The 27280-nt window shown below is 35.1% G+C and overlaps 1 protein-coding gene across 4 annotated transcripts in view; it reads right to left on the bottom strand.

Moving 5' to 3' along the window:
* The window catches only part of GOLM2 (golgi membrane protein 2), a 105931-nt gene that overhangs the window by 5666 nt on the left and 72985 nt on the right, over window positions 1–27280 (bottom strand). For 2 of the 4 annotated variants that reach the window (XM_049613530.1, XM_049613529.1), the window contains exon 9: window positions 3196–3363. The exons of the other annotated variants lie outside the window; for them this stretch is intronic. In XM_049613530.1, the coding sequence (XP_049469487.1) occupies window positions 3196–3363 (168 nt within the window). The remainder of the gene's footprint in view (window positions 1–3195; window positions 3364–27280) is intronic. 4 annotated transcript variants of the gene reach the window in all.

Below are 27280 nucleotides of genomic sequence, written 5' to 3'. Positions count from 1 at the left end.
CAGGAAAAAAATTTTTTTACACCAATGTAAAAATATTTTTTTAGGCTGCTTCAGGAAACCAAGAATTAAAAATCAAAATAAACCAGAACTGTAAACACAGGAAAAATAGGCCTCACTTAATTCTACAAGAAAACACTTTACAGATAGTAGTGTCCCAAATGATCAATACATATGAACAAGCATCAGAGATAAAGCTGGCAGATAAACTCTATTGGCAGAGTTGCTGCCCAAATCTCCATTGACCTTAGCTGAATCCAGAACCTCAGCACTATAAGTGGAATCTCTAATCCTAGGGACCCAACAGATTGAGGAAAAGCAAAACAAAACAACAACAACAAAACTCCTCCTAATATTAGAAAGAGTAGAGAAGAGCCCCTAATAGTATTTCTGAAGTACATGTTTCAATTTTAATTGAAGTTGACACAATGTCATATTAGTTTCAGGTATACAACATAGTGATTCCACAAATCTATACATTATGCTATGTTCATCACAAATACAGCAACCATCTGTTGTTACAAGCATGTTTCAATTTTTGATATCTCTGGCTGCAGAGTCTTAATGGCAGTAAAGATTTTCTTTCCTGGGTTTGGGGGAAGATATGTTTCAGGCACGCTCAAATCTGAAACACATTCTCCCATTATACCTGTGTTGTATATAGTGATTCCACTGTGAATATGATCACAGAATTTTAGAACTGAGAAGGACCATCTATTGTAGTTGAACAGTCACATTACAGATGAAGAAACTGTGGCCTAGAGAGTTAAAGTGACTTGAAAAGCAATACTCAACGGCTGGTCTCCTAACCTAATGTTTTTCCCCCTACTCTTTTCTACTGCCTGCTTTGGCTACAAGTGCAAACTGGCCTAGGAACCCAACCGTTATTTCTACATTGCAACTATGAAGAAATGTTCTTAAATTCTAAATATTCTAACTTAATAATAAAATTTAGAATCCAAATTATTGAGGAACTAGGGAACAACCATAATTCCCCCTTCCCACTTTCTGGACCGTTAATACCATACCTAAAGAATCCCTGAAAGCATGTTTTAAATTATTTGGCTCTCCAATACTCTTTTTTAGTCAGTTCACCCAAACATCCCTCTTCACTAGCTGCAGCTGGTGGCTTTGTTCCTATCATAAAGGAGTCCCCTTGGTAGCTGTCCTATCCTTCTACTGCTGTCATCTAGTGAACCCCAAAATGGGATAAAAATGTAAGTGGCAACCCCCAGCTCGAGTAAGATTGAGTTTCAAATGAGGAAACCCCAAAATCTAACAATCCCCTCCCTACTTCACTGAGGGTATCACCTTAGGTCATTTCCTTATATTCCTTAGAACTGATGCATTTATTTCCTTGTGAAAGGAAAGGAAGAGCAGCATGAGGATACTGGTGACCTAAAGTGGAAAGTTACAATGAAAACTGGGGATGGGAGAGGGAAAGGGAAAAGGGTATAGGAGAGAGAGAGAGAGAGAGAGAGAGAGAGAGAGAGAGAGAGAGAGGAGGCACTGAAGATAAATGTACCTACCACGGATAAAAGCCATACAAAATATCTGAAATTTTGTGATAAAAGTCATTAACTTTAAGATAGCCAAAAGCATAAGAAATGTCTTTCAGTTACAGCTGAAATTATTTGCTCTAATAAAACCCTCAAAATTATCCAATGATATGATAGAAGCTCTTAGGAAGAAAACTAGAGAATGTTTAAACTATAAACTAAATTTATAAGACCAGAAGTTAAAGTAAAGTTTAAAGTTCTAAAACTCAATGAGAAAGCATAAAATTATCAGTTAACAACACTGACCTATGTAGGCTAAGTACTATGGGGGGTGGAGGGTGGGGTGAATATGAAGGCAGAAAAGGACACAAACAAAATATAAGGCAAAATAAGTGACAATTCCTGCCCTCCAGAGCTTGGTAATCTAATTGGTGATATGATATACATGCATGAAAAAGCCTCACAACAATGTTATAAATAATTGCAAATAAAAACAATTCAAACAAACACAAAACAATGAAAAAAAATGGTAAAATTTATGAAAAATGGATGAGATTATAGAAAAGGTAGGTATAATTTATTCTAAAGCCCCAAACAGCATTTGAGAAGTTCTCATGAATGTATCCTTATAGAAGTCCTAGAATAATTATTATCTCTTTCTATTCCCAACAACCATTCTTCCAAAACTAGCATGTACTATCGAAACAATCCTGCATGGAAGTCTGAGTCTCTAAGTTTCCCTTTTTCTATTAACTACAAAGTATCTGAGGATAACTATAATTTCTTTTCAGTTTTATAAAAACAACTCTTGTCAATGAACATAAGTAAGATGTGATTACTTAAAAAGAGTTAAGGAAGAAATTGAGAGAGTTTACATTGGAAAATACTTCATGCATCACATTATAAAATAGAATACATCACACATTATTATGTTCATAATCAACTTCTACAGAAAAGAGAAAAAGTTCCACAAAATACTACTAAATGATATAAGCAGGCAGAAAATAGGCCTAAAAACTCATAATAATGTAATATACTCTGATATGCATGCATGGGTAGGGCTGCATGCACACAGGTAGATTCTGAACTTTTAATAAGTTAAAAGCTCAGAAGTTACATAGTTAACAAGGAAAATATGTTGAATCTGTGTATTAAACATAAAACAGACAAATCTTTTCAAACTGTTAAATATAAATTTTCAGCCTCTCAGAAAAAAGTTCAAAAACAGCCTTCCTATACTCAATCAGTAGTGACATATCTTATCTTCAGTATGGAGACTATTCTCTTTGGGACTTCCTTTATAACAAAAAGGCTGTCTGGTCAAAATATGTACCTAGAATAACGAAATGTTTTCAGATAAGAAATTGGAAAAGAATTATTTTCTGGGAGTATTTGCCGTAGGTAAAGCCTGGAGACGTTTAAAACAATTTAAATCTAAAATTTCTGAATACTTTTGAGTTTCAAATTATAACTATATCAATAATACATATAACTAAAATGAAAATACTTAAAATAATTAAAATCTAAAAATATGACTATCATAAAATTGTTTTCAAAATGAAATTGAAAAACTACACAGAATCTCTTTGTATTAAGATTGTAATTCTGTTAATAAGTGGGGAAAATTCTACACAAATTCAACCAAAAAATTTAGAGGTGGGTTTCACGGTCACAGCATGGAGGCCAAGCCCACGCTCACCTTGGACGTCTTCCTCTCCACCATCACCATCTTCTTCCTCATTGTAAGCCAGCTCAGCCTGCTTGTCTGCCTCGTACTCACCTACGTTACCATCATCCCCATTATAATCCGCCAGTTTAGAGCCATGCTGCGGATCAACAGGGGATTCATTCTCATCAAAGAATCGGCCTGTGAAGTAGGTAGAGGATTAATTCAAGAGTAAAGAGGAAAAAAAAAGAAGGGACCTACACTGGATGCCTCCAGAAAGTAGACAAGTGAAACCTGGCAACGTTTAGAGTATTGGTTATAAAAAAGATACATTTTTGTGAAGGTTATCCAAGACAAAAAGAAATAAGAATGAAGACTGAAAATAACTTTTTAAAAAAAGAATTTCCTTTTGGTGTTCATTTTAGTCATGCTACTTAAGGCTTGAATATTTTCTTAAAGAAAGGGTATCATTTTCGGGACTGCTTTCCTAATAACCAGTGACTTCTCCAAAGTAAGTATTTGTCTAATTTACCACTTTAGAAGAACAAGAAATGTTTTTATTACTAGATACAATATGTATTTGAAATTTGTAGTTATTTATTTGCTTTATAAAATACCATTTTCCATAAATAATTTTGATCATTTTTTTTGTAAAAATAAACAAGTACCATGCAGGCTAGTTTCTTTTTGGATGCTAAGACAAATTAACACAACTGAGGGCTATCTCAAGTTCCTTCAGTGATAGTGACTGACTATAACTGTGGATTTCCAAGGAGAGATGGCATAAAGAATAAACTATCAGAACTCCTAGTGGTATGTGTTTTGAAAAAACATCCCAAGTAATTCTGATTTATTCTTTCCCATTTCCTAAACAGGACTTTTAAAAGCCAATGATAGAGGAAGCTTAAGAAAGTTGAACTATGCGAGGCTGTTATATTGCACACATTCATAACAGTAAGAAATCAAAAAGAGCAAAAGACATAACATCCACTGTAGAAAGCTATTCAGCAACTAAAATTGAAAATGAAAATGTTAGGCACACTAAGATCTGACTCAGAAACACAAGTTAAACTCTACTTTGACATTAAATTTAAGTGGCATAAAAGTAAATGTTATTCCAAAATCTAAAATATAAATAATATCAACTTACTGATGATGAAAGAATTTAAGACTTTAAAAAATTATACAAACTTTCTATGGATAAGTCTAAAATTTTTTGAATTATGTTTTTAAGAAGTAAATTGAAATGAGGCATTCAGGAAAAAAATTAATGACTTCTTTGCTTGGAAAGAAAGGTTAAGTACAAATGGAAAGAATTAAGGAGGTATTGGTCAATTTTACAAACAGCTCACCACATCATCGGGGCAATATAATTTTAATTGCTGAGTAAAGAGTCAATTGGGGAAATAGTTGAAGAACAAATCACACTTACATAGGCTTTCAAGGATGGGGGCTGTTTACAATAGGAGACTTAAGTAACTGGGGCCAATAAAAAGAGCATAAAGTCATCTTAAATCTATTCCAGAATAAGGTTGGGTATGTACAATAAATAAATAAATGGAAAAGTTGATAAAATAGAGTTAGAGAAAATAAATGGATATAAAAGAATTAAAAAGGAAAAACAGAAACAAGAATAATAAGCTATTTGTGAGAAAGACACCATGTCTCCTAATGATAGTAATACAAAACAAAACATTTTAGTGGCTTTTATTATTATTTCTTTTTCTAACAATAAAATTAATGATGCCAATATAAGGAAAAAGGGAGATTTACAGAAATCTATATTTTCTTTTTCTTAATATGCAATATTTACTATGGACAAATTTAACCTGGAGTTGTTAAATCATCTTTATGCAATGTAAAACTGCTGTTTTAAATATACGAACATTTAGGGGCACCTGGGTGGCTTAGTTGGTTAAGCATCAGACTCTTGATTTCGGCTCAGGTCAGGATCCAATAGTTCATGACAGTGAGCCCTGCTTGGGCTCTGCACTGAAAGTGTGGAGCCTGCTTAGGATTCTCTCTCTCCCTGTCTCTCTGTCCCTGCCCCCTTCCAAAATAAGTAAATAAACATTAAAATAAATAAATAAACATTTTAATATGCTAGTTCCCAATGAATTTCTCAAGGTATACCATTTCCTCTAAGAAATTTTTAAATTTTTTAATCAGTTATAAAATATAGAAGACTAAAAAGTTAACCTAAAAATTTATTGTAAAATATAGTTAATACTATCAGACATGGTACATTAACTAAAAAAGGGTCCACCTATACCTATTATAATATTGCAACAGAACAATTTATAGTATCTTTCTTTTATAGGTGTTTGATAATCTGACTAGCCCAAATTCAGCCCTAAAATTATAATATTAAAATTAGAGACACTAGACACTAGACAGAGATAACAAAAAAATCAATAACAATGCTTGACCACAGGGGCAACTGGCTGGCTCAGCCAGCAAAGTATGTGACTCTTGATCTTGGGGTTGTAAGTTTGAGCCCCACATTAGGTATAGAGATTACTTAAAAAAAAAAAAAAAAAAAAGAATGGATGACCACACAACTGTCCCTTGTTAAATAAGTAATTTGTGCTATCATATATGCAGAATTTTCATCTTTGGAGAAAGAGCTAACCCTTAATACAGGATTTCAACAGCATGACAGACAACAACAGAGAAAAAAAGAACCAGCTATACAAAGATGTCTGTCAAGTTGGGACATCAAACTTCACAATAAACAGTGAATGACTATGACAGCATAAATAAAAATGCATAACAATAATCAATACAACAAACTGCTCAATTATATAATTGTCAGGCAACATATTTGTAAAAAGTGTTATAGAAGGGAGGGGAGCCTGGGTAGCTCAGTCAGTTAAGTAGCTCACGTCATGATCTTGAAGTTTGTGAGTTTGAGCCCTTCAGCACAGAGCCTGCTTTGGATCTTCTGTCTCCCTCTTTCTCTGCCCCTCCCCAGCTCACACACACTCTCTGTCTCTCAAAAATAAACATTAAAAAAATTAAAAGTAAATCTGTAAAAAAAAGAAAAGAAAAAAGGAGTTATAAAAGGGGGAAATTTGTGTGGGTTAGAGCTAGAAGGGAAGGTTTCAAGAAAGAGGTAAATATACTGGACCATGACAGAGAGAAGGAAAGAAACACCTGAAGAATGAGTAAGAAGGTAGATAGAGTATTCAGGAGACAGTGAACAGATTAATTTGACTGGATTTATTTAGAAAGTGGAAAGAGGAAGTTTAGACAAGCAAATTTGGAATAATTATAGAAAAACTTTAAAGTTAGATATTTTCAAGGGCATCCTATATCCACTTCACAGGGTCATTGTTAGAATGAATGACAAAGTATATGGAAGTATCTACAATACTCTTTCATCCAATAAAGACTCACTAACATATGTGAAAGGTATTGTGCTAGTACTGTCACACAAAAATAAACTTATCATCTCCATCTCTGGTAACTTATTATAGGAAGGAAGACAAACAAGTAAACAAATAATTAGAAAGTGATGCTATGTGTGCTATACCACAATGATCTAGAAAGTGACATCTTAACATGGAGACTATTGCTACTGTTGGTTTCTATTTGATAGAGGAAGTCTGAACTTTGTGTAGGAGGCAATAGGCAGCTGTCATAATTTCTTTTAAGCTCTCTGAGAACAGGAATCTAATCTGATTTATGTACTACAGCATTTCCAGTGTCTTTTCAGGTAAGAAGCTATGAGGACTTAGACTAGAAAGATATAAGAGGAAATTTTAGGAACAGGTGAATCAAATACATTTAAGAATGACAAATTGAATACATGGCACAGTGGAATGGAAGCACTCAAAAAATGATTCTATAATCCTAGCCTAGAAACTAAAGATACTTGTACCCAAAATGGAACAATTGAGAAAGTATGGAAAAGCAAATGCTTTAGGTATACTGAACTAAGGGTTACAGTAAGATATCCAAATGAAAATAGTTTATAGACACATGGAAATATGGAACTAGACTCTAGGTGCAAAGTGAGGGCTAGATGTATAGGTTTAAGACTCATAAATATAAAGATGATATATTAAACTATGAGGAGCTAATTTCTATTAGGAAACAAATACAGAAAACAGCTATTAGTCAAAGGAGTGATCTTAGGTATTGACTACCTTTAAGAAGGGAAAAAGGAAGTAATGAGGATAAAGTTATCACATGATGGTGTAAAACTGTGATGTCTCAACAAGAATTAAATATTGTACCTTATCTCTGAAGCATTTTACCTATTTATTTAAAGATTTTTAATTCAGTTCTCTCTCTCAGTAACCACAATGTTAAAACTGTGCTCAGCTAGGTGAGTAATATGGTAATTTTATTTAGTTTGGATCCCCCAATTTCCTTATATTTTTTATAAAATTCAACTGTGTACTTGAATTTTATTTTCATCCTGGTGGCTGCTTGAAAATAATTAACTTATAGCTTACCAGTAACAGGATACTAGCTTCATCCTAACAATTTAAACATGAGAACATGAAGAAAGAAACAACATACACTCTAGCTATTGACAGTCTTTGGGTGGCATCGCGTTGGAAAACCAAATCATAAGAGATTGTTGATACACTTTTCAGTTCACTTTAAACAATATAATAGAACTTCATACAGAATGATAGATATTCTGTAAAACACCTTAAACATCAGGCTGCAAACTCCCAAAACCAGTAGAAAATGAAACGATGATGACAAATAACTATAACATTTCTCAATGTTACAGTCACAAAAAGGCATTTCAGTCAAGAGAATTAGACTGTATGTTTTAATCCTGTACTGAAAATCAAACCAAGATAAGTCACTTTTTTGCTTCATTAGCTCCAGTTTCACTTATAGGTTTCAATTTCTCAATTATTGTATGAAAAACAGGTTTATATTTTTCTAGTCATTCTTTTAATATATTGTCACTATTATAAACAAAATAAATCAATCGGAAATTTTACTCCAAAGGAGGGAACCTCTTTTTCTAGCCTTCATCTACTGGTAGTATCCACTTCGTACCGGTCATTTGGAAATTAACAAATTCAAATGACTCTTGCATCATTCAATTTAACACCTACAATGTTGACTATTTTAAGTATCCCTGAGGGTCCATGACATGTGATAATTTATAATCTGCTGAGACATGAGTTAAGAGTTGTGAATGCTGGAAGGGTGAAGTGTGCAAATTTTGACAAAAATATTACTGCAGGCTTTCCCTACAAAGCAACATATAGGGAAGACTACTTACTGGCATTTGAACTATTTACTTTGATTTCTTTATGAGGAACATTATGGGGCAAAAAGACCATACTTATTTTGCATCTCAAGATATAGGACCGGCATGTAGTAGTAGGCACAGGAAGGAATCTGTTAATTGACTGGATTTATGGAAGGTAAAGAGAAACCAGGGAAATGAAAGAAACATGGTAGCTAGAAATTACAGCTAATAGCATCTGAACAATCACCACCACCATTTCACCCCCATTCCCAATGCCAAGAGGTTCAATTGCTCTTTCCCCTTCTTCACATTATCCACAGGCTGCATTTTTGTTATTTTTTTTATCCTTAAGACTAATTCTATGAGGGGAAGGGAGAAGAGAAGGGAAGCACATGATTTGATTTGCATCAGGGTCAAATACTGTTCTCCTTTACCTCTTGCTTTCCTCCTCCACCAAACCTACTGGACTACTCCTAAAACCAGCATAAAATAAAGGGGACTGAGGTGGGAACCAATTAGCTAATCTTTGAGTAAGTAATACCAAGCATATGTCACATATTTATGACAAGTACATTAGTCTTATGTACATTAAGTGGTTAAACACTTCATTTCAACTTCAGTATTCAAATATTCTTTAACAGAATAAACAAAACTATAATGTAATTGGGTAACAAAATTCTTTTTTAAGTTTTATTTACTTATTTATTTTTGAGAGAGAGAGAGGGATAGAGCATGTGCATGCGTGCAAGCAGAGAAGGGCCAGAGAGAAAGAAACAGAGAGGATTCCAAGCAGGCTCTGCACTCAGTGAAGAGCTCAAAGCAGGGCTTGAACCCATGAACTGTGAGATCATGAGCTGAGCTGAAATCAAGAGTCGCACACTCAACTGACTAAGCTGCCGTGGCACAAATTCTTGTATGCCAAACTTGATTACTTTCTGAATTCACATCATAAAAAAAAAAATGTCATCTCAAAACATTATTGTAGCATACTGAAGAACAGAGCAAACCATTTATTCATATATTTCACAAAAAATTTTTTATTTTTTTGAAAAGTAAGCTCTACACCCAGTGTGGGGCTTGAACTCACAACTCTGAAATCAAGAGTCCCAGGTTCTACTGATTGAGCCAGCCAGGCACCCCTACAAAAATTTTTTCTGTTTTGCTTTGTTTTAAATTTTCCTTTTTTTTTAAATGAATTCTCTTTTTAAAGAAATGTTTATTTGTTTTGAGAGAGAGAGACAGAGAGAGAGGGAGAGAGAGAGCATGAGCAGGGGAGTGGCAGAGAGAGAGAAGGAGAGAGAGAATCCCAAGCAGGCTCTATGCTGTTAGCACAGAGCTCAAAGCAGGACTCAATCCCACGAACCATGAGATTGTGACCTGAGCCAAAATCAAGAGCCAGACACTAAACTGAGCCACCCAGGGGTCCTCTACTTTTTATTATTAAATATTTTCAGATACAGAGAGAAGTGTCTAGAGAATATAATGTCCATGTTTCCATCATTCAGAACTTAGTCAAATTTAAACATTTTTTTGCCGTATTTGTTTTAGAACTTTTAATAAAGAAAACATTACATATACAATTAAAGTTCCCTAGCACCTCTCTCTAACATGAGCCTCTTACCTCAAAGATAACCTCTATCTTAAACTGGGTGTTAAATATCCCCATGAAACTTTACACATTCATTAATAAATAGTATTGATTCATAGGCCTCTAAATATATGGCATCTGGGCAGGAAAGAGTTAACTGGGCATGCTTTGTTTGCTGAAACCCTGTACACTCTAAAGAAAGGTTTGTCTTTAGGACTGTTGCTTGGCTGGAAGCTGGAAGATAACTTCTGAGCCTATGGAATGTTCTGTCTGATATGTGTGTTTCTTGGGCCAGGCTATACCAGCATGATTAAATTAAGTTTATCCTAACAAAGAGATTTATGGTGTATATTTGTTTTTGCTAGGTGGGGCGTGGAAGGGCTAAAGTCTGAATAATTGAGCTCAGTTATGCAAGCACTGCATGACATGTGGGCACGACATGACTGATCCCTGAAAAAATCCCGGGACCCCAAAGATCAAGTGAGCCTCCCAGGTTGGAAACACTTCACACATAGTGTCACACATCTTTGCCAGGAGGATTAAGCAAATCTCCATGCAACTCCACTGTGAGGGGACACCTGAAAGCCTGCATCTGCTTTCTCCTGGATCTTGCCCCATGAGCTTTTTCCATTTGCTGATTCTAATCTCTGTCCTTTCACTGTACCAAACCATAACTGTGAATATTAATAATTCTTCTGTGTCCTGTGAGCCCTTCGAGTGAATCATCAAATCTGAAGGTGATCTTGGGACTTCCAACATAGCATAATGTATCTATTTTGCAACTTGCTTTATTCTCTCCTCATTATACTTTTGAGATTTATCCATGTTGATAAATGTGGCTTTGTTCATTCATTTGAACTCCTATATATAATTCCACTGTATGTGTATGGGACATATCCATTCTCATACTGATGAACATTTGTTTCTGATTTTCAACCTAATAACAAATACTCTTGTACAGGTCTGAAATTGTAGGTACATATTAGGTGCTGAGTTGTAGGGTATGTGGATCTTCTCACACTTATGATTGACCTTTTAATTAATAAAATTCTTAATTTGAATTAAGTCCAATTTATCATTTTTTAAAATTCATGGTTACACTATTCACAAAAAATAAACTCAAAATGGATGAATGACCTGAATGTGAGACAGGAAACCATCAAAACCCTAGAGGAGAAAGCAGGAAAAAACTCTCTGAACTCAGCCACAGCAATTTCTTACTTGACACATCTCCAAAGACAAGGGAATTAAAAGCAAAAATGAACTATTGTGACCTCATGAAGATAAAAAGCTTCTGCACTGCAAAGGAAACAATCAACAAAACTAAAAGGTAACCGACGGAATGGGAAAAGATATTTGCAAATGACATATCGGAGAAAGGGCTAGTATCCAAAATCTATAAAGAACTCACCAAACTCCACACCCAAAAAACAAATAATCCAATGAAGACATGGGCAGAAGACATGAATAGACACTTCTCTAAAGAAGACATCCAGATGGCCAACAGGCACATGAAAAGATGCTCAACATCACTTCTCATCAGGGAAATACAAATCAAAACCACACTGAGCTATCACCTCATGCCAGTCAGAGTGACTAAAATGAGCAAATCAGGAGACTATAGATGTTGGAGAGGATGTGGGGAAACGGGAACCCTCTTGCAGTGTTGGTGGGAATGCAAAATGGTGCAGCCGCTCTGGAAAACAGTGTGGAGTTTCCTCAAAAAATAACCCAGCAATAGCACTGCTAGGAATTTACCCAAGGGATATAGGAGGGCTGATGCATAGGGGCACTTGTACCCCAATGTTTAGAGCAGCACTTTCAACAATAGCCAAATTATGGAAAGAGCCTAAATGCCCATCAACTGATGAAAGGATAAAGAAGTTGTGGTTTATACATACAATGGAATACTACTTGGCAATGAAAAAGAATGAAATATGGTCTTTTGTAGCAACGTGGATGAAACTGGAGAGTGTTACGCTACTTGAAATAAGTCATACAGAGAAAGACAGATACCATGTTTTCACTCTTATGTGGATCCTGAGAAGCTTAACAGAAGACCATGGGGGAGGGAAGGGGAAAAAAAGTTACAGAGAGGGAAGGAGGCAAACCATAAGAGACTCTTAAAAACTCAGAATAAACTGAGGGTTGATGGGGGTGGGAGGGAGGGGAAAGTGGATGATGGGCATTAAGGAGGGCACCTGTTGGGATGAGCACTGGGTGTTGTATGGAAACCAATTTGACAATAAATTGCATATTAAAAAAATAAATTCATGGTTAGCTTTTTGCAGTGGGGGGAGGATTAAGAAATCTTTACCTATTCCATGTCATGAAGACATTTTTTTGTTTTCTTCTAGAGGTTTTATTAGCTTTAAAGTTTAAATCTACAATCTATTTTTTTAAGGTGTATTTATTTTTGAGAGAGAGAATGAGAAAGTGTGAGCAGAGGAGGGGCAGAGAGAGGGGGACAGATGATCTGAAGCAAGCTCTTTGCTGACAGCAGAGAGCTAGAACTCAGAACCATGAGATCATGACCTGAGCTGAAGTTGGACACTTAACCAATTGAGCCACCCAGGTGCCCCAAATCTGCAATCTACCTTGAATTTAATTCTGTGTATTGTGTAAAGTAGGAGATCTAAGGTTAATATTTTTCCATTTTGGTATCAAACTGACCCAGTACTACTTATTGAAGACTATCCTTTTCCCCACTGCATTGCATTATCAATTTTATCATAAATTAAGTGACCATATATGTGTGGTTAGTTTTGGCATACTCCAATCTGCTCCACTGGTCCATCTGTCTATTCTTGTGCCAATACTGTATTGTCTTAATTACCTCATTAATAATAGTTTTATAATAACTCTTGATATCTGATAGAAGTCACTAAGTTTCATTCTTATAGACTGTCTTGGCTATTCTTAGTCTTTTACATTACCATACACATTTCAGAATCACTATACCAATTTCCAACAACAACAACAACAACAACAAAAAATATATATATATGCTACTGGGATAATGAATAGGATAGCACTGAAATTCTAGATCAATCAAAGAACTGACACCTTTAAAACTTTGAGTCTAAAACTTTTGAGTAGCTCAGTCAGTTAAGCATCTGACTTCAGCTCAGGTCATGATCTCTCAGTGAGTTCAAGCCCCACGTCAGGCTCTCTGCTCTCAGCGTGGAGCCAGCTTCAGATTCTCTTGTTCCCCCTCTCTCTCCACTCCTTCCCCCTTCTCACTTTCTCTCAAAAATAAAGACATTTAAAACTTTGAGCCTTCCAGTCTGTCAACATGGATTTACTTATATATTATCTAATTTCTGTCAATAATATTTTGTAGTTTATAGAAGTTCTTGTGAATATTTTGTTAATTTTTTTTCAAGAATCTGATGTATTTTATGCTATTAAAAATACTTTCCTGTGGAAGCTGGCTGGCTCAGCTGGTGGAGCATGTGACTCTTGCTCTCAGGATTGTGAGATCGGGCCCTATATTGGGTGTAGAGATTACTTAAAATCTTTTTTTTTCTTTAATATTTTTATTCATTTATTTTGAGAGAGAAAGCATGAGCAGGGGAGGGGGACAGAGACAGAGGGAGAGAGAGAATCCCAAGCAGGATCAGTGAGTCAGCTCAGAGCCCAACACAAGGCTCAATCCCATGAACTGTAAGATGGTTACCTGAGCCAAAGTCAAGAGTGGGATGTTTAACCAACTGAGCCACCCAGGTGCCCCCTAAAATTAAAAAAAAAAGTTTCTTTTTAAAAATTTCACTGTATATGTTTGTTGCTGACATGTATAAATACAATTAACTTTATACATTAGCCTTCTAATTAGTTTGCTAAATACTTATGTAATATTTACTGGGGCATCTGGGTGGCTCAGTTGTTTGAGTGTCCAACTCTTGATTTCAACTCAGGTCATGATCCCAGTGTTGTGAGATTGAGCCCCATGTCCAGCTCTGAGCTGGGCATGGAGCCTGCTTGGAATTCTCTCTCTCCCTCTGAACTTCTCCCCACTTGTTCTGTTTCTAAGATTAAAAAAAACAAACAAACTTATTTACTGTATGTAATAGTTTGTAGATTGCTTTGAGTTTTCCACATTCAAAATTATGCCTGCAAGTAATATCAATTTATTAGTTTTATTTCTTCTTTTAATCTCTATACTGTTTATTTTCTTTTTTGCACTTTGTATCGTTGACTAGGACTTAAAGTGAAAAGTTGAATAGAAGTGATGATAGTGGTTCTTAGTTTTCATGATTTCAAAGGGAAAAGTTTTGATAGTTCATTATTAAGTGATATTTGTTATAGGATTTTTGTAAATACTCTTTGTCAATTAAGGAAATTACCTTTTAGTCCTAGTTTGCTCAGAGTTTGTTATTTATCACAAACACACGTTGAATTACTTGAAATGCTTTCTTTGCACCTATTGAGATGCACCTACTTGATTTGTCTCACATATTTTATTAATGTGGTAAATTACACAGATTGCTTTTCAAATATTAAATAAGCTTGCATTTCAAAAACAAACCCAACATGGTCATCATGTATGTCATTTTTATCTATCTCTGGATTTGATATGCTAACATTTTATTCGGTATTTTTAGATGTACTATGTTGGGAAGGATCATCTGTAATTTTCCTTTTTCATAATATACTTAGTTTTGCTACCCAACTTATTCTGGCTTCATAAAATGAGTTAAGAAGTGAAAAAGCTCATTTTAGATTGGTTGTACTTCTTTAAATGTTTGGAAGAATTCACCGGCAAAAACATTTGGGCATGAAAATCATTAAGGAAAAGTTTTAAATTACACATTCAATACCTTAAAAACATTTTTTTAAAAAATTTGAGAGATAGCATGTGCCTGAGAGGGGGAGAGCACAGAGCCTGATGTGGGGCTCAATCCCACAACCCCGGGATCATGACCTGAGCTGAAATCAAGAGTCAGATGCTCGAATGACTCAGCTACCCAGGAGTCCCCAGATTCAATATCTTAAATAAATATGGAACTATTCAGATTTTCCATATCTTCTTGTGTCAATTTTGTATATAGGTGTTTTTCTAGGATACTATTCATTTCTTCTACATTTTCAAATGTTTTGGCAGTAATGCAACTCATTAAATATCCTCTAATATTGTTATTTGTAGGGCCTATATTGATGCTTTTTCAATTCTGATATTGATAATTTGTGCCATCTCTTTCTGTCCTGATCAGTGCTAGAGGTCTTATTTTCACTTTCTTTTCAAAGAACCAATTTTTAGTTTTGTTGATTTCATTACTGATTTCATGTAGTGATCCCAAATTTATTATTTAAAAATTTTTAATTGTTTATTCATTTTTGATTAAAAAAATTTTTTTTAATGTTTATTTATTTTTGAGAGAGACAGAGAGCATGAGTGGGGGAGGGGCAGAGAGAGAGGGAGACACAGAATCTGAAGCAGGACCCAGGCACCATGCTGACAGCACAGAGCCTGATGTGGGGCTCGAACTCACAGACAACAAGATCATGACTGAACTGAAGTCAGATGCTTAACTGACTTAGCCACCCAGGTGTCCTGTAGTGATCCCAAATTTAGTAATCTAGCTAAACATTCTTATTACTTATATTAGTGTCTCTTTTGGGGTGTGGTTAGACTTGATTACCTATTCAATTTACTAAATGGTTATTGGTTTATTCAGGTTTTCAAATCTTCTTGAGCCAATTTTGGTAAGTAATTTCCCAGGAAATTTCCATTTGATCTAAGTTTTCAAATTTATTGTCAAAGTTTTATTTTTATTTAAAAAATTTTAATGTTATATTTATTTTTGAGAGACATAGAGAGGGAGAGACAGAATCTGAAGCAGGCCCTGGGCTCTGAGCTGTCAGCACAGAGCCCTACACAGGGCTCAAACCCACAAACTGCGAGATTATGACCTGAGCCGAAATCCAACACTCAATAACTCAGCCACCCAGGCACCCCTGTCAAAGTTTTAAGTAAAATTTTCTTGTGACTTAAACTATATCTTCTGTTGTTCTGAATATTAATTAATCTTTTCTATTTTTCTTCATTAGTATTACTAGATGTTTGTTTATCTAGGGTTTTTTTTGCCCCTAATTATTCTTTATTTTCCATTTCATTTATGATTGCTCTTGTCCATTTTTTCCTCCTTTCTTTCTTCTCCTTTCTCTGAATCCAGATTGTTTGGGTTCTAATGCTGATTCTGCTCTTTAGCAGCTAAGTAATCTTGAAAGTGTTACGAAACTTCTTTGTGTCTGCTTCCAGTCTATAATATGGAAATAATATCTACACACTGATTTGTTGTACATTTACACATACACATACCTTTAGAACAAAAACTGGCACATACTAACCACTCCAATGTTAGCTATTATTAGTATCATCATCATTAGTAGTAGTAGCAATAGTATGACTATGTCGACCACTACTATTAATACTATTCAGGGTGAGGGGCACCTGGTGACTCTTGACCTCAGGGTTGTGAGTTCACCCCCACGCTGGGCATGGAGCCTAACTGAAATAAAGATTTAAAAAGTACTATTTTGAATGAAACTCATTTAATTTTTAGGATTTTTTTTTCTTACTGATTTCAAGGCCATAAATTTAGCTGTAAATATTACTTCAAATGCATTCGTCACATCTTGATATGTGTGGTACTTATATCATTGTTCAGTTCTATAAATTTTGAAATATCCCTTATAAATACACACCTCAAAAAAAAAGTTATTGATGACCAACATTTTTAAGTTTATAATAAAGGGATTTTAAGATACTATTCATAATATAAATAGCCTAAATTTTATCAAGACTCTCTGTGACCTAGTAGATAGTCAATTTCTGTAGTTGTTCCATGTATACTTTAAAAAGTCTCTCTTTATGAAGTATAGAGATCTGTATAGATTTATATATATTTGAATAAATTTAACAATGTTTGCTTCAAAATTCTATTTTTGATGACTTTTCAGTTTTGACAGAAGTATATTAAAATCTTTCATGTTAATTATGTAATTGTTAATTACTTTTTGAAATTGCAACAGCTTTTTGTCTATTTTCTGGCTATGTTTTTAGATTATTTCTTCTCTTTAGTAGGTTGTTCCTCTTGTTATTATGGAGTAACATTCTTCTTTTTTCCTTAAAATCTATTTTGTCACTTGTTAATACTTTACATTAGATTTCTTTAGTTTTCACTAATGAATATCTTTTTTGAAATTAAGGTAAAATATACATTATGTAAAACTTACCATCTTAACCATTATTAAGGGTACAGTTCAATGGCACTAAATGTAATAATATGGTTGTATAACCATCACTACCATCCATACCCAGAACTTTTTTCATCTTTCCCAACTGAAACTCTGTATTCATTCAACAATAATATCCCCTCCTCCGCCCAGGGCTTGGCAACTACCACTCTTTCTGTTTCTATGAATTTGACTACTCTAGGTACCTCATACAAGTGGAATCATAACAGTATTTGTCCTTTTGTGACTGGCTTAATTCACTAAGCATAATGTCTTCGAGGTTCATCCATATTGCAGCATGTGTCGGAATTTCCTTCCTTTTTCAGGCTGAGTAATATTCCATTGCACCTATACCTCACATTTTGTTTATCCATTCATTTAACAATGAACACTTGGGTTGCTTCACCTTTTGGTTATCGTGAATAATGCTGTTCTGAATATGAGTGCACTAATATCTGTTCAAGTTATCTGTTTCTATTTCTTTGGGGTATATACTAAGGGAGAACTATCTTTTATAGTCCTTTTATTTTCACATTTTCTACGTGTATATGTTTAAGATTTAGTTGTAAACACTTTGTAGTTACATTCTGCTTTTGTATTCTTTTATGATCTCTTTTAACAGGTAACTCTAATCTGTTTATACTTATCATGATTTTTATAATTTTTTAAAAAGTTTATTTATTTTTTTTTGAGAAAGAAAGCATGTGAGTAGGGGAGGAGCAGAGAAAGAGGGAGGGAGAGAGAATCTCAAGCAGGATCCACAGTGCCAATGCAGAGCCCTGTATGGGGCTCAAACTCACAAACCATGAGATCATGACCTGAGCTGAAACCAAGAGTCAAACACTTAATCAACTAAGCCACCCAGGAGTCCTGATTTTTGTAATATTTGACCTTATTCCTTTGATTTTACTGTTTAGATTCTAAGTTTTCTTCTTCCTTTCTTTCAAAATTATCTCCTTTTCTTCTTCTACCCACTGTTAGATGGAAGTGGCACATTGTATTTCTATTCTTTTACCCTTAACTTTTTTAAGTTTTTATTTTTTATTTAGTTGCTTTTTGAAGTAGGCTCCATGTCCAACATGGGGCTCAAACTCATGAACCTGAGATCAAGAATTGCATGCCCGGGGCACCTAGGTGGCTCAATCAGTTAACCGTCCGACTTTGGTTCAGGTCATGATCTTGCGGTTCATGAGTTCGACTTTGGCTCAGGTCATGATCTCGCGGTTCATGAGTTTGAGCCCTGCATTGGGGTCTGTGCTAACAGCTCAGAGCCGGGAGCATTCTTCGGGTTCTGTGTCTCCCTCTTCCTCTGCCCCTCCCCTACTCACACTCTGTCTCTCTAAAAAATAAATAAACATTTAAAAAAATTAAAAAAAAAAAAAAAGAGTTGCATGCCCTACTGACTGAGCCAGCCAGGTACCCCAACCTTAATTTTTTCCCCAACTCTTCATTTTTAAACATATTTAATTTATACATTTTTTAAACAAAATTACAAAATATTCAGTATTTCTATCCTCCTTCTGAGCAGGACATGGACCCTTTCACTTTACCCTTGACTATCTTCTCTTATTTGCTGCTTTTGCTGTCATAACACAAAAATGGTTTTAAGCCAAAAATTAAATTTACCAATAGCTTTCATCAATGAGTTCCCATTTTTTGTAGCTATTAGTGTCTCTTCAATTTTCTTTTTACTAAAGAATAACCTTTACTCTTCTTTCATCAAGTGTGTCTATAAGAGGTAAACTCAGTCTTGTGTAACTGAATGTCTTCATTTTATCCTCAATGTCCTCATTAGCTGATAGAACTTTCTATGTTAGTAGTTATTTTCTACTCACCACACTGAAGATATTATTCCATTATCTTTTGTCATTTGATTTGCTGATGAAAAATCTGTCAATGTAATTGTCATTCCTTAGAAATAATCTTTGTTTTCTGGTATCATTTAAGATTTTTCCCTTTATTTTTGGATACTATGAAGTTTTCCTACAATGCTTAAAAGCAAAGATCTTTATTATCCCACTTGACACTCAGCAGGCATATATGATCTGAGAACTCATGTATGTCTTTATTCAACTGCAGAAAATTCTGAGCTCTTCAAACCCTTCAAAATTCTTTTCAAGTATTGATTATCTACCATTTCCTCCATTCTCTACCCAAAACTCTTATCAGACATATGTATATCTTCTGTCTTAACATCTCTGTCATATATACATATGATATATATTTACATCTCTTTGTCAATCTCTGCTACATTCTTGGTAAATATCTCAGTACAAGATACCAAATCATTTATTTCAGTCAATTATGTTCATGGTCTAGTATCTCATAGACTGATTTTTATTTCAGTGACTGTATTTTCATTTCTAAAATAAATAATTGGTTTTTACATTTATCTATTTTTGCTTTTTCTCTGCCTGTTTCTTAATCACTTCTTTTTTTGAGTAAGTTATTTCTTATTTATCTCTCTGTGCATCCTTAAACATGTTTAGTTTTTAGCAGACTGCTAGATAAAATTGTTTTCACATTTCAATTGTTGATATGGTGGCTATGTCCCTTAGCATTAATATTTTTCATAAATTTTGGAGTTTTGGTTTGTTGATTGATTTTCAGTGTATGTGGGGTATTTGTTTTTCTCTTTTCCCCTCTCTGTGTAAACCCATATTATCTAGTAATTATATTTTTTAATCTTTTTTTAAAATTATTTATCTATTTTTAGAGAGAGACTATGTGCGCATGCACACACAAACAGGGAAGGGGCAGAGAGAGAATCCCAAGCAGGTTCCATGCTCAGCACTCAGTATGGAGCCGGTCGTGAGCTTGATCATGACCTGAGCCAAAATCAAGAGTGGGACACTCAACCAGCTGAGCCCCACAAGCATCCCTCTGGTAATTTTAAAGATGCTTTCACCCAGTTCCCCAGTCTAGAATGAGATTTATAATCACATTTCAGAGTTTATATTCCATGATGCTACAGAGGTAGCACAAATTCAGTAGAAAACCAATGGTGGTGTGGTATGACCATGCAGTATGGTCACAAGGCTGCATCTGTAAGTTCCTATCTCCATAAGCCTTTAGGTTGCTAAACACTGTAGTCCTTGATAGCAGCCAGCAATAGCTTTATTTTCTGCTTCCTCTGCCAAGGAGATGGGGCAGTAATCAGGTCCTGACTTTAAGCAATAAGCCTGGCTCCTACTTTATTCTTGTTGCTCTTAAGAGCCAAATTCCCAGAAACCTAGATTTTCAGACCCGAGCGTCATAAGTCCATTGAATTCCTTTCATCTAGTTTTTTTGTTTGTTTGTTTGTTTCTTGACCACAGAAATGTTAACATTGTTTTGAGATTATCAGTAATTTTTAGTTCTCTTTTTATATATATTTTGTCTATCATTATGTGTGTGAGCAGAATGCATATGTAACGGTGAACATGTTCAATGTTAAAGCCATCTGGATAGGAGATTGAAAATTACTTTAAAAATCCATGTATATATAGAAAAATCATATACTCTCTGATACTCTAGCTTGTCTCTCCAGTGTTGTTTAGGAGAATCATTAACCTTGGTTAAATAAACAAACTCCTGGGGCGCCTGTGTGGCTCAGTTGGTTAAACATGCAACTCTTGATTTTGGCTCAGGTCATGATCCCGCAGTTCATGTGTTCAAGCCCCATGTCAGACTCTGTGCTGACAGTGCTGAGCCTGCCTGTGATTCTCTGACTCCCTCTCTCTGCCCCTCCCCTGCTTGTGCTCTCTTTCAAAAATGAACATTGAAAGAACCCCCAAAAAACAAATGAATTCCTGCTGCTACTTACACTGAGGCATGCTACACAGGAAAAACCCGTATGAGAAGCAGCTTGATCACTACCTATTGTTTGGAGTAACTGTCTTTGTGACTCTCAGCATGAGGCTGACATTTGAAATGAACTGTTTTCTCTATTCAAGGTATCTAAATATACAGGGTATATCTAACCCATTGGCAAACAGGTGGACCTTCCATGAATTTTCAGTTTCAACTACTTTGGAGGATATCTGACTCCCTCCATGAAGTATGCCTCCAGGATACTTTGAAATATCCCCAAACTGTATTTTGTGTCACAATATAGCCTACATTCTACATTTTAAATTAAACCAACCCAAAGAGATCATCCAAATATAATGAAACATGCCACAAATTATCTAGCCATTTTTGCATGAGGTGGCAATACAAAATTAAATTTATACAAGTATATCAATAAAAATATGTTAACCTAAAAATCAAAAATACTAAATTTAAAACTGCCAAAAAATTTGTGGTGATCACTGTATAAAATCTAAGATTGTTCATCCCATATCTAGTTAAGAAAAATTATAGCTATAAATGCATAACCTTTTGCCTAACAGGCATTCAATAAAAGTTTTTTTTAATGAATATATTACTAAGAAAAAGAGATGTGAAGATTTAAGTATCTAAAACTAAAATATTAAAGTTTAAAACCTAAAAACTGAAAAAAAAGTGACAAGTCATGAGTAGCAAAGAATAAAATAAGTATAAGACAGATTAGAAATTAAATAATGGCAAAATTAGTAGTTGGGTTTTTGAAAGATATAAAAATTTAAACAATTGATAAATAATAATTTAAAAAAGAGTGACTATAAAAGTTTTAGGACTAAGAATTTTAGAATAAAGAAATTAAAAATAAGAAAATTCTCATAATTATTTATTGATATAACTTATGACCAATTTACCATTTTGACTGTGTGACTATTTACAGAAATAAAAAATTCCAAAATGGATGCAGTAAGTTTAACAACATTTAACAAATGCTTACTACATACATGGAAGCTTCGGAAAATAAAAAAGAATAAAACAGTTCCTGCCCTCATAAAATTACCACTTTAATACAGAAGGCAGGTAAATGAACAGTTACAGGATTCAGGATACAGTATCCAACATTGCTGGTTCTTTAATATTTTGTTTTCCAGATTTAAGGAAACTTTTTTCTCTTTTCTCTTAAACTATAACTTAAAGCAATTTGATAAAAAAAATATATATACCTTTGTGAATAAAGATGAAACAATTTCTTTTTCTCCCTACCTGATCTTGCAGAATTCAGAAACTAAGTGAGTAAATCTTATTTTCATGCAATACAGTTATTTGGGTAAGTTCAGTAAGAATCTGTTCTCTTGCTATTAGGACACATTTGGAAACTTTGGTTATATTACCAAGGATCTGACTGAATATCATACTTGAGAATGATGCATAAAATCCAATATGACCAGGGGCACCTGAACTGATGGTTCAGTTGGTTAGGTGTCCAACTCTTAGATTCGGCTCAGATCATGATCTCACAGTTCATGAGATTAAACCCCATGTCGAGCTTTGCACTGACAGCACAGAACCTGCTTGGGATTCTCTCTTCTCTGTCTCTGCCTGCACCCCCTCAAAATAAATAAATAAACTTAAAAAAAAATCCAGTATGACCAGACAGCTTTCCAATTCTAAGGCTGACCTAATTAGGAGCCAATATTTATAAAGCATCCCCTTGGAAAAACCAGTCTATACCGGGGATACAGGGTTCCCAGCCATACAAGTGAATCACAAAGGTCAGTTCCTGGCAGGCTTAGAAACCTCAGGATATCTTGGGAAGTTGGAAAAGAGAGGAATTCAAATAGGTCTAATAGGTATTATGTCTAAAGTCTGACGGTGAGTCCTTGGTTTGGCTTCCTAGCCTCCAGAGGCTTTTAAAACTTGAATCTGAGATTCTTTATGAAAACTTTTAGCAAGCAAACTCTAAAGACCTAGGTAAGCAAATACTATTCTTGTTGCACTTATGACCAAGTTTAATGAGACTAGCCTTATTTTGCAAACAAATTAGTATTACTTTATCTTTGATAGAAATAGGGGTGACTATAGTGAGAAAAAGGATGTTTCAGTAGGGAGCTAAATTCTAGTCCTAGCCATTGTCTTTAAGATTTTATTACTTACTTGTTACCTAGCCTGCATCTTGAATCCTTCTAGTTTCCTCCAGTATCGAGCTACCACTCTTCAAATTAGAGTTTCCAATTTTTCTCCCACCCTTCTGACTTTGAATTACTAAAACTTGAAACTGTCCTTTTCCCAAAGCCCTGCAAACTGAACCTGGACAATTTGATGTAAACTTGGCAAGAAATCACCACAACAACTCATGTATGGGCAAACTTTGTGCCTATTCCCGTGTGAGCCACTTAGAAAGTTCACCAGATCACCTGATGACATCACCAGAGACAATCAAAGTATAAACCAGGAAAATCTGTCATATTTCCAGTGCCTGTCTATATTTCATCTGAAGATGCTTCAAGTTCAGCATCTTAGAAAATCTTAACTGACTGCCTTCTGGACTACAAAACTGGTTCCAATCATTAACCTTTTTCTTATGTTTCCCTAGAAATGCTCAGGACAGAGACTGGTTCAGTGGGTTATGGGACAATCTACCAACTCAATTTATGGAATGTGAAATTTCTTGGAGAAGCTTCAGATAGAGTGGAGTGGGGGAGATGACATGGTTCAGGACATCCTACCCCCCAAATACAGCACCTTGGCCTTTTAAATATTTCAAGCTAAAGGAATCTAAAAAATGGTATGTGAAGGAAGGACCTTCTGACCTTCCCCTGAAGCATGTCATAGAACCCTCATTTGGAAGATACCCTCTCCTTATAATCTGGGGGGAAGGCACATCTTTATATCCAAGACAGAACAACACTAAGAAGAAGAATCTGAACAAATAGGCCTTACTACATTTCCCCGAGCTTACTATACTTACCTCATACACTTTGTCCTATCATCTTTCCACAACTTTCAACTTTTCATCAGACCTAGCATAAAAACACTTAGGTTTAACCATTTCTCAGTTCTTCATTTTCCTCTTAAGGGTACTGTATCATGAAAATTTACATGAAATACATGTGCATGCTTTCTTCCTGTTAATCTGTCTTTGTCAGTTTAATTTTCAGACCCAGTCAGAGACGCTAAGAAGGTCAAGGAAAACTTTTCCTCCCCACAATAGTTAATTACAGAATAATGTGGAATATACACTAATGAAAGTATGTTCAATGTATTGAAGTAGAATGAGAAAGGAGTGATTGATATGGTCAAGATTGGTAAAGATATGAAGAAGGATTTTACCAAATAGGTGACAGCAGAGCATGCCTTTAAAGTATGATTAGGAATTTACTAGAAAGAGAACAAGAAAAGGAAATATTAAAGAATTTTTCCAAAACATCAAAAGTATAGAAGAGGTGGTGTGATACAATAAAAAAGCAGTGAACCTGAAGAAAAGGGACCTAGATAATAGTCCTGGTTAGTCCACTATTTACCTTAAGCAAATTAAACTCTCTGGACCTAATTTTTATTTTCTGTGAAATGAGGGAATCACATTAGAGAAGACTCTCAAACTTTAATGTAAATATAAATAAGGTCTAGGTAGGGCCTGAAATCCTTCTAATAATCACAGGTAATATGGATGCTGCTGCTCCACCGACCTACACTTTGAGTAGTAGGGCATTATATTATCTCTATTGGTTCCTTGTATCTTCAAAGTTTATTTCCAATAATTCTTCTAATATTTTGAAAATTTTCGGCCAATATGATTTTGAGAAAGATAAAACCAAAAAAGAAAGTTATAAGGCAAAAAAAGAAAATTATAAGGCGAAAGTACATTTAAATAACAATTTCCCCTTATGACTAAATAGTGTTTACTTTCTGAAAAATAAATATTTAATAAAGCCACTTTCACAGTTAACATGATAATATATCTTTCAAAATCCTTATAAAAGAATTTATTAGACATATGAATAAGCAATTTAAAGGTACAAGAAATGAGAAATACCAAAAAGTCAATTATAATCTACATAAAAGTGATATACAACTTGAAAATACAATGAAAAACAATCCCATTTTTAAATAAGAAAAAAAAACCAGTTAAATATTGAGACACCTATTTAACTTGGGAAGTCAGATATTCACTCAAAGAAAAGCAGAAGACTACAATGAAATATGAATAAATGGAGTCTTAGATGTAAAGGCTAAAGATAGTAAATAATACCACCCAATTTAATATGTAGATTTAATTCAATATACACTAAGGTTTCTGAGGACTACTTATAGAACTTGGTAAACTAAGTGAAATTCTTCTGGAAGAACAGAGAAAAAATAGATTTTTAAAGTTTTTAGGTTCAAATTATAATAAAGCAGTTTTCAAACCCATATGTGATATTGTGATTTATGATAAGAAATATATATTTGGTCTCCATCCCTTTTCTGGCAAAGAGCTCCTAAAACACTTGGAATTTCCTAAGGAAGGAGAGCCACAAGTGTGTCTTTTGTTATGTTAATGAGGCCACTATTGGAATCAGCCTCAGGTTGGAAACTGGTTGCCAAGACAACCATGTGACCTCCTAGGAGGGGAGAGGGGTTGGAAGTCGATTCAATCACCAATGGCAATGACTTCATCAATCATGCCTACATAATGAAGCCTTCCAAAAAACCCCAAAGGACAGAGATCAGAACTTCCAGGTTGGTGAGGAGATGTGGGGAGAGTGGTACACTTGGAGAGGGCATGGAAACTGCACACTGTCTTCCCATACCTTCCTATGCATCTCTTCTGTCTGGGTGTCCCAAAGTTAATACCGTTTTATAATCAACGGGTAATCTAGTAAATAAAAAGTCTCTCTGAGTTCTGTGAGCCACTCTAGCAAATTAATTGACTCAAGGAAGGGGCTGTTGGAACCTCAGATCTACCATTGTGGGACCCAAGGAATTTAACAAAAATCCCCTACCCCTGGACAGGCAGAGCAAGACTAACTCCATTTTGTGCTACACCCACCATCTCATGTATAACCCCCAATGACCTACTTATTGCTTAAGATACTCCCCCACCCTAGTCAAGCCACTGAGAACACCCTTACTGGAAACCGGCTCATATAGGAATGCGGAACCCCTAACCGCCAAAGAATGTAAACCCCGCCTTTTGCCCGCCAAACTTGCACGCCAATTCACTTGCACGCCAGAGTGATAGGCTAGTTCAAACAGTTACTATAGGGTAAATTGTAATTCAATTGGCCACCTGCATGTGGACTGGCATGACTATGCAACTTTCTGTGTGTGTTACAATCTCATTGGCCACTGGCCCCTATAAAACTGCTACCCCTTTTAACCTAGGGGTCCAAGTCCCTGCTCCGCTGTGTCGGGTATACTTGGGCCCAAGCTCGAGCTTGCAAATAAACCCTCGTGCGTTTGCATCGGTATCGGCTCCTTGATGGTCTCTCGGGTTCGAAATCGGGGGCATTACACCATTAGTTGCTCAGAAGCACAGACAACAACCAGGACTTTCAACTGGTGTCTGAAGTGGAGGAGAGAAGAGCAATCTTGTAGGGCTGTGCCCTTAATCTGTGAAACCTGAGGCTATCTCCTGGTAGATGGTGTCAGAATTGAGTCGAATTGTAGGTGTCTGAGAATTGCTTGGTCATGTGGGAAAAACCCACACATATCAGAACTGGCATCAAAATTGTTACTATATGCTAGGGATAAGGACAAGAATTGGAAAAAATGGAAATTCTAGAGACAGGTTGAAAATAGTGCAATAACTTAATGTGTGTATGTGATAAACCAGACGTAAATACCATACCACAAAGGAAAAACAAACAATAAGAGTTCTGGGACAGATGGTTATCAGGATAGAGAAAAATTAATTTGGATCATTATATATTCCAAAGAGGTCAAATAATCAGGGGGAAAAATAAATGAAAATTGAGTAGTACATTTATGCCCTGATAAAGAACAGATGATTAAAAGAAATGAAAGTTCTCATAAGAGTCAAAATGGATATACCTGAATATATACAAATAAAAATCTCTAATGCATCAAATTCAGTTAAGTTTCAGGATACAAATCAACAAACAAAAATCAGCCATGATTGGAGAAATGTGGAGAAAGGGGGGCATTTGTGTACTAGTGGTAGTAATGTAAATTGGTACAGCCACCACGGAAAACAGTATGGAGGTTCCTCAAAAAATTAAAACTAGAATGATCCAGCAATTCCACTTTGGGTATTTATA

This window comes from Panthera uncia, assembly GCF_023721935.1.
Source record: "Panthera uncia isolate 11264 chromosome B3 unlocalized genomic scaffold, Puncia_PCG_1.0 HiC_scaffold_1, whole genome shotgun sequence".
In the NCBI taxonomy this organism is placed as follows: domain Eukaryota; kingdom Metazoa; phylum Chordata; class Mammalia; order Carnivora; family Felidae; genus Panthera; species Panthera uncia.
This window is presented reverse-complemented; position numbering and strand designations above follow the sequence as displayed.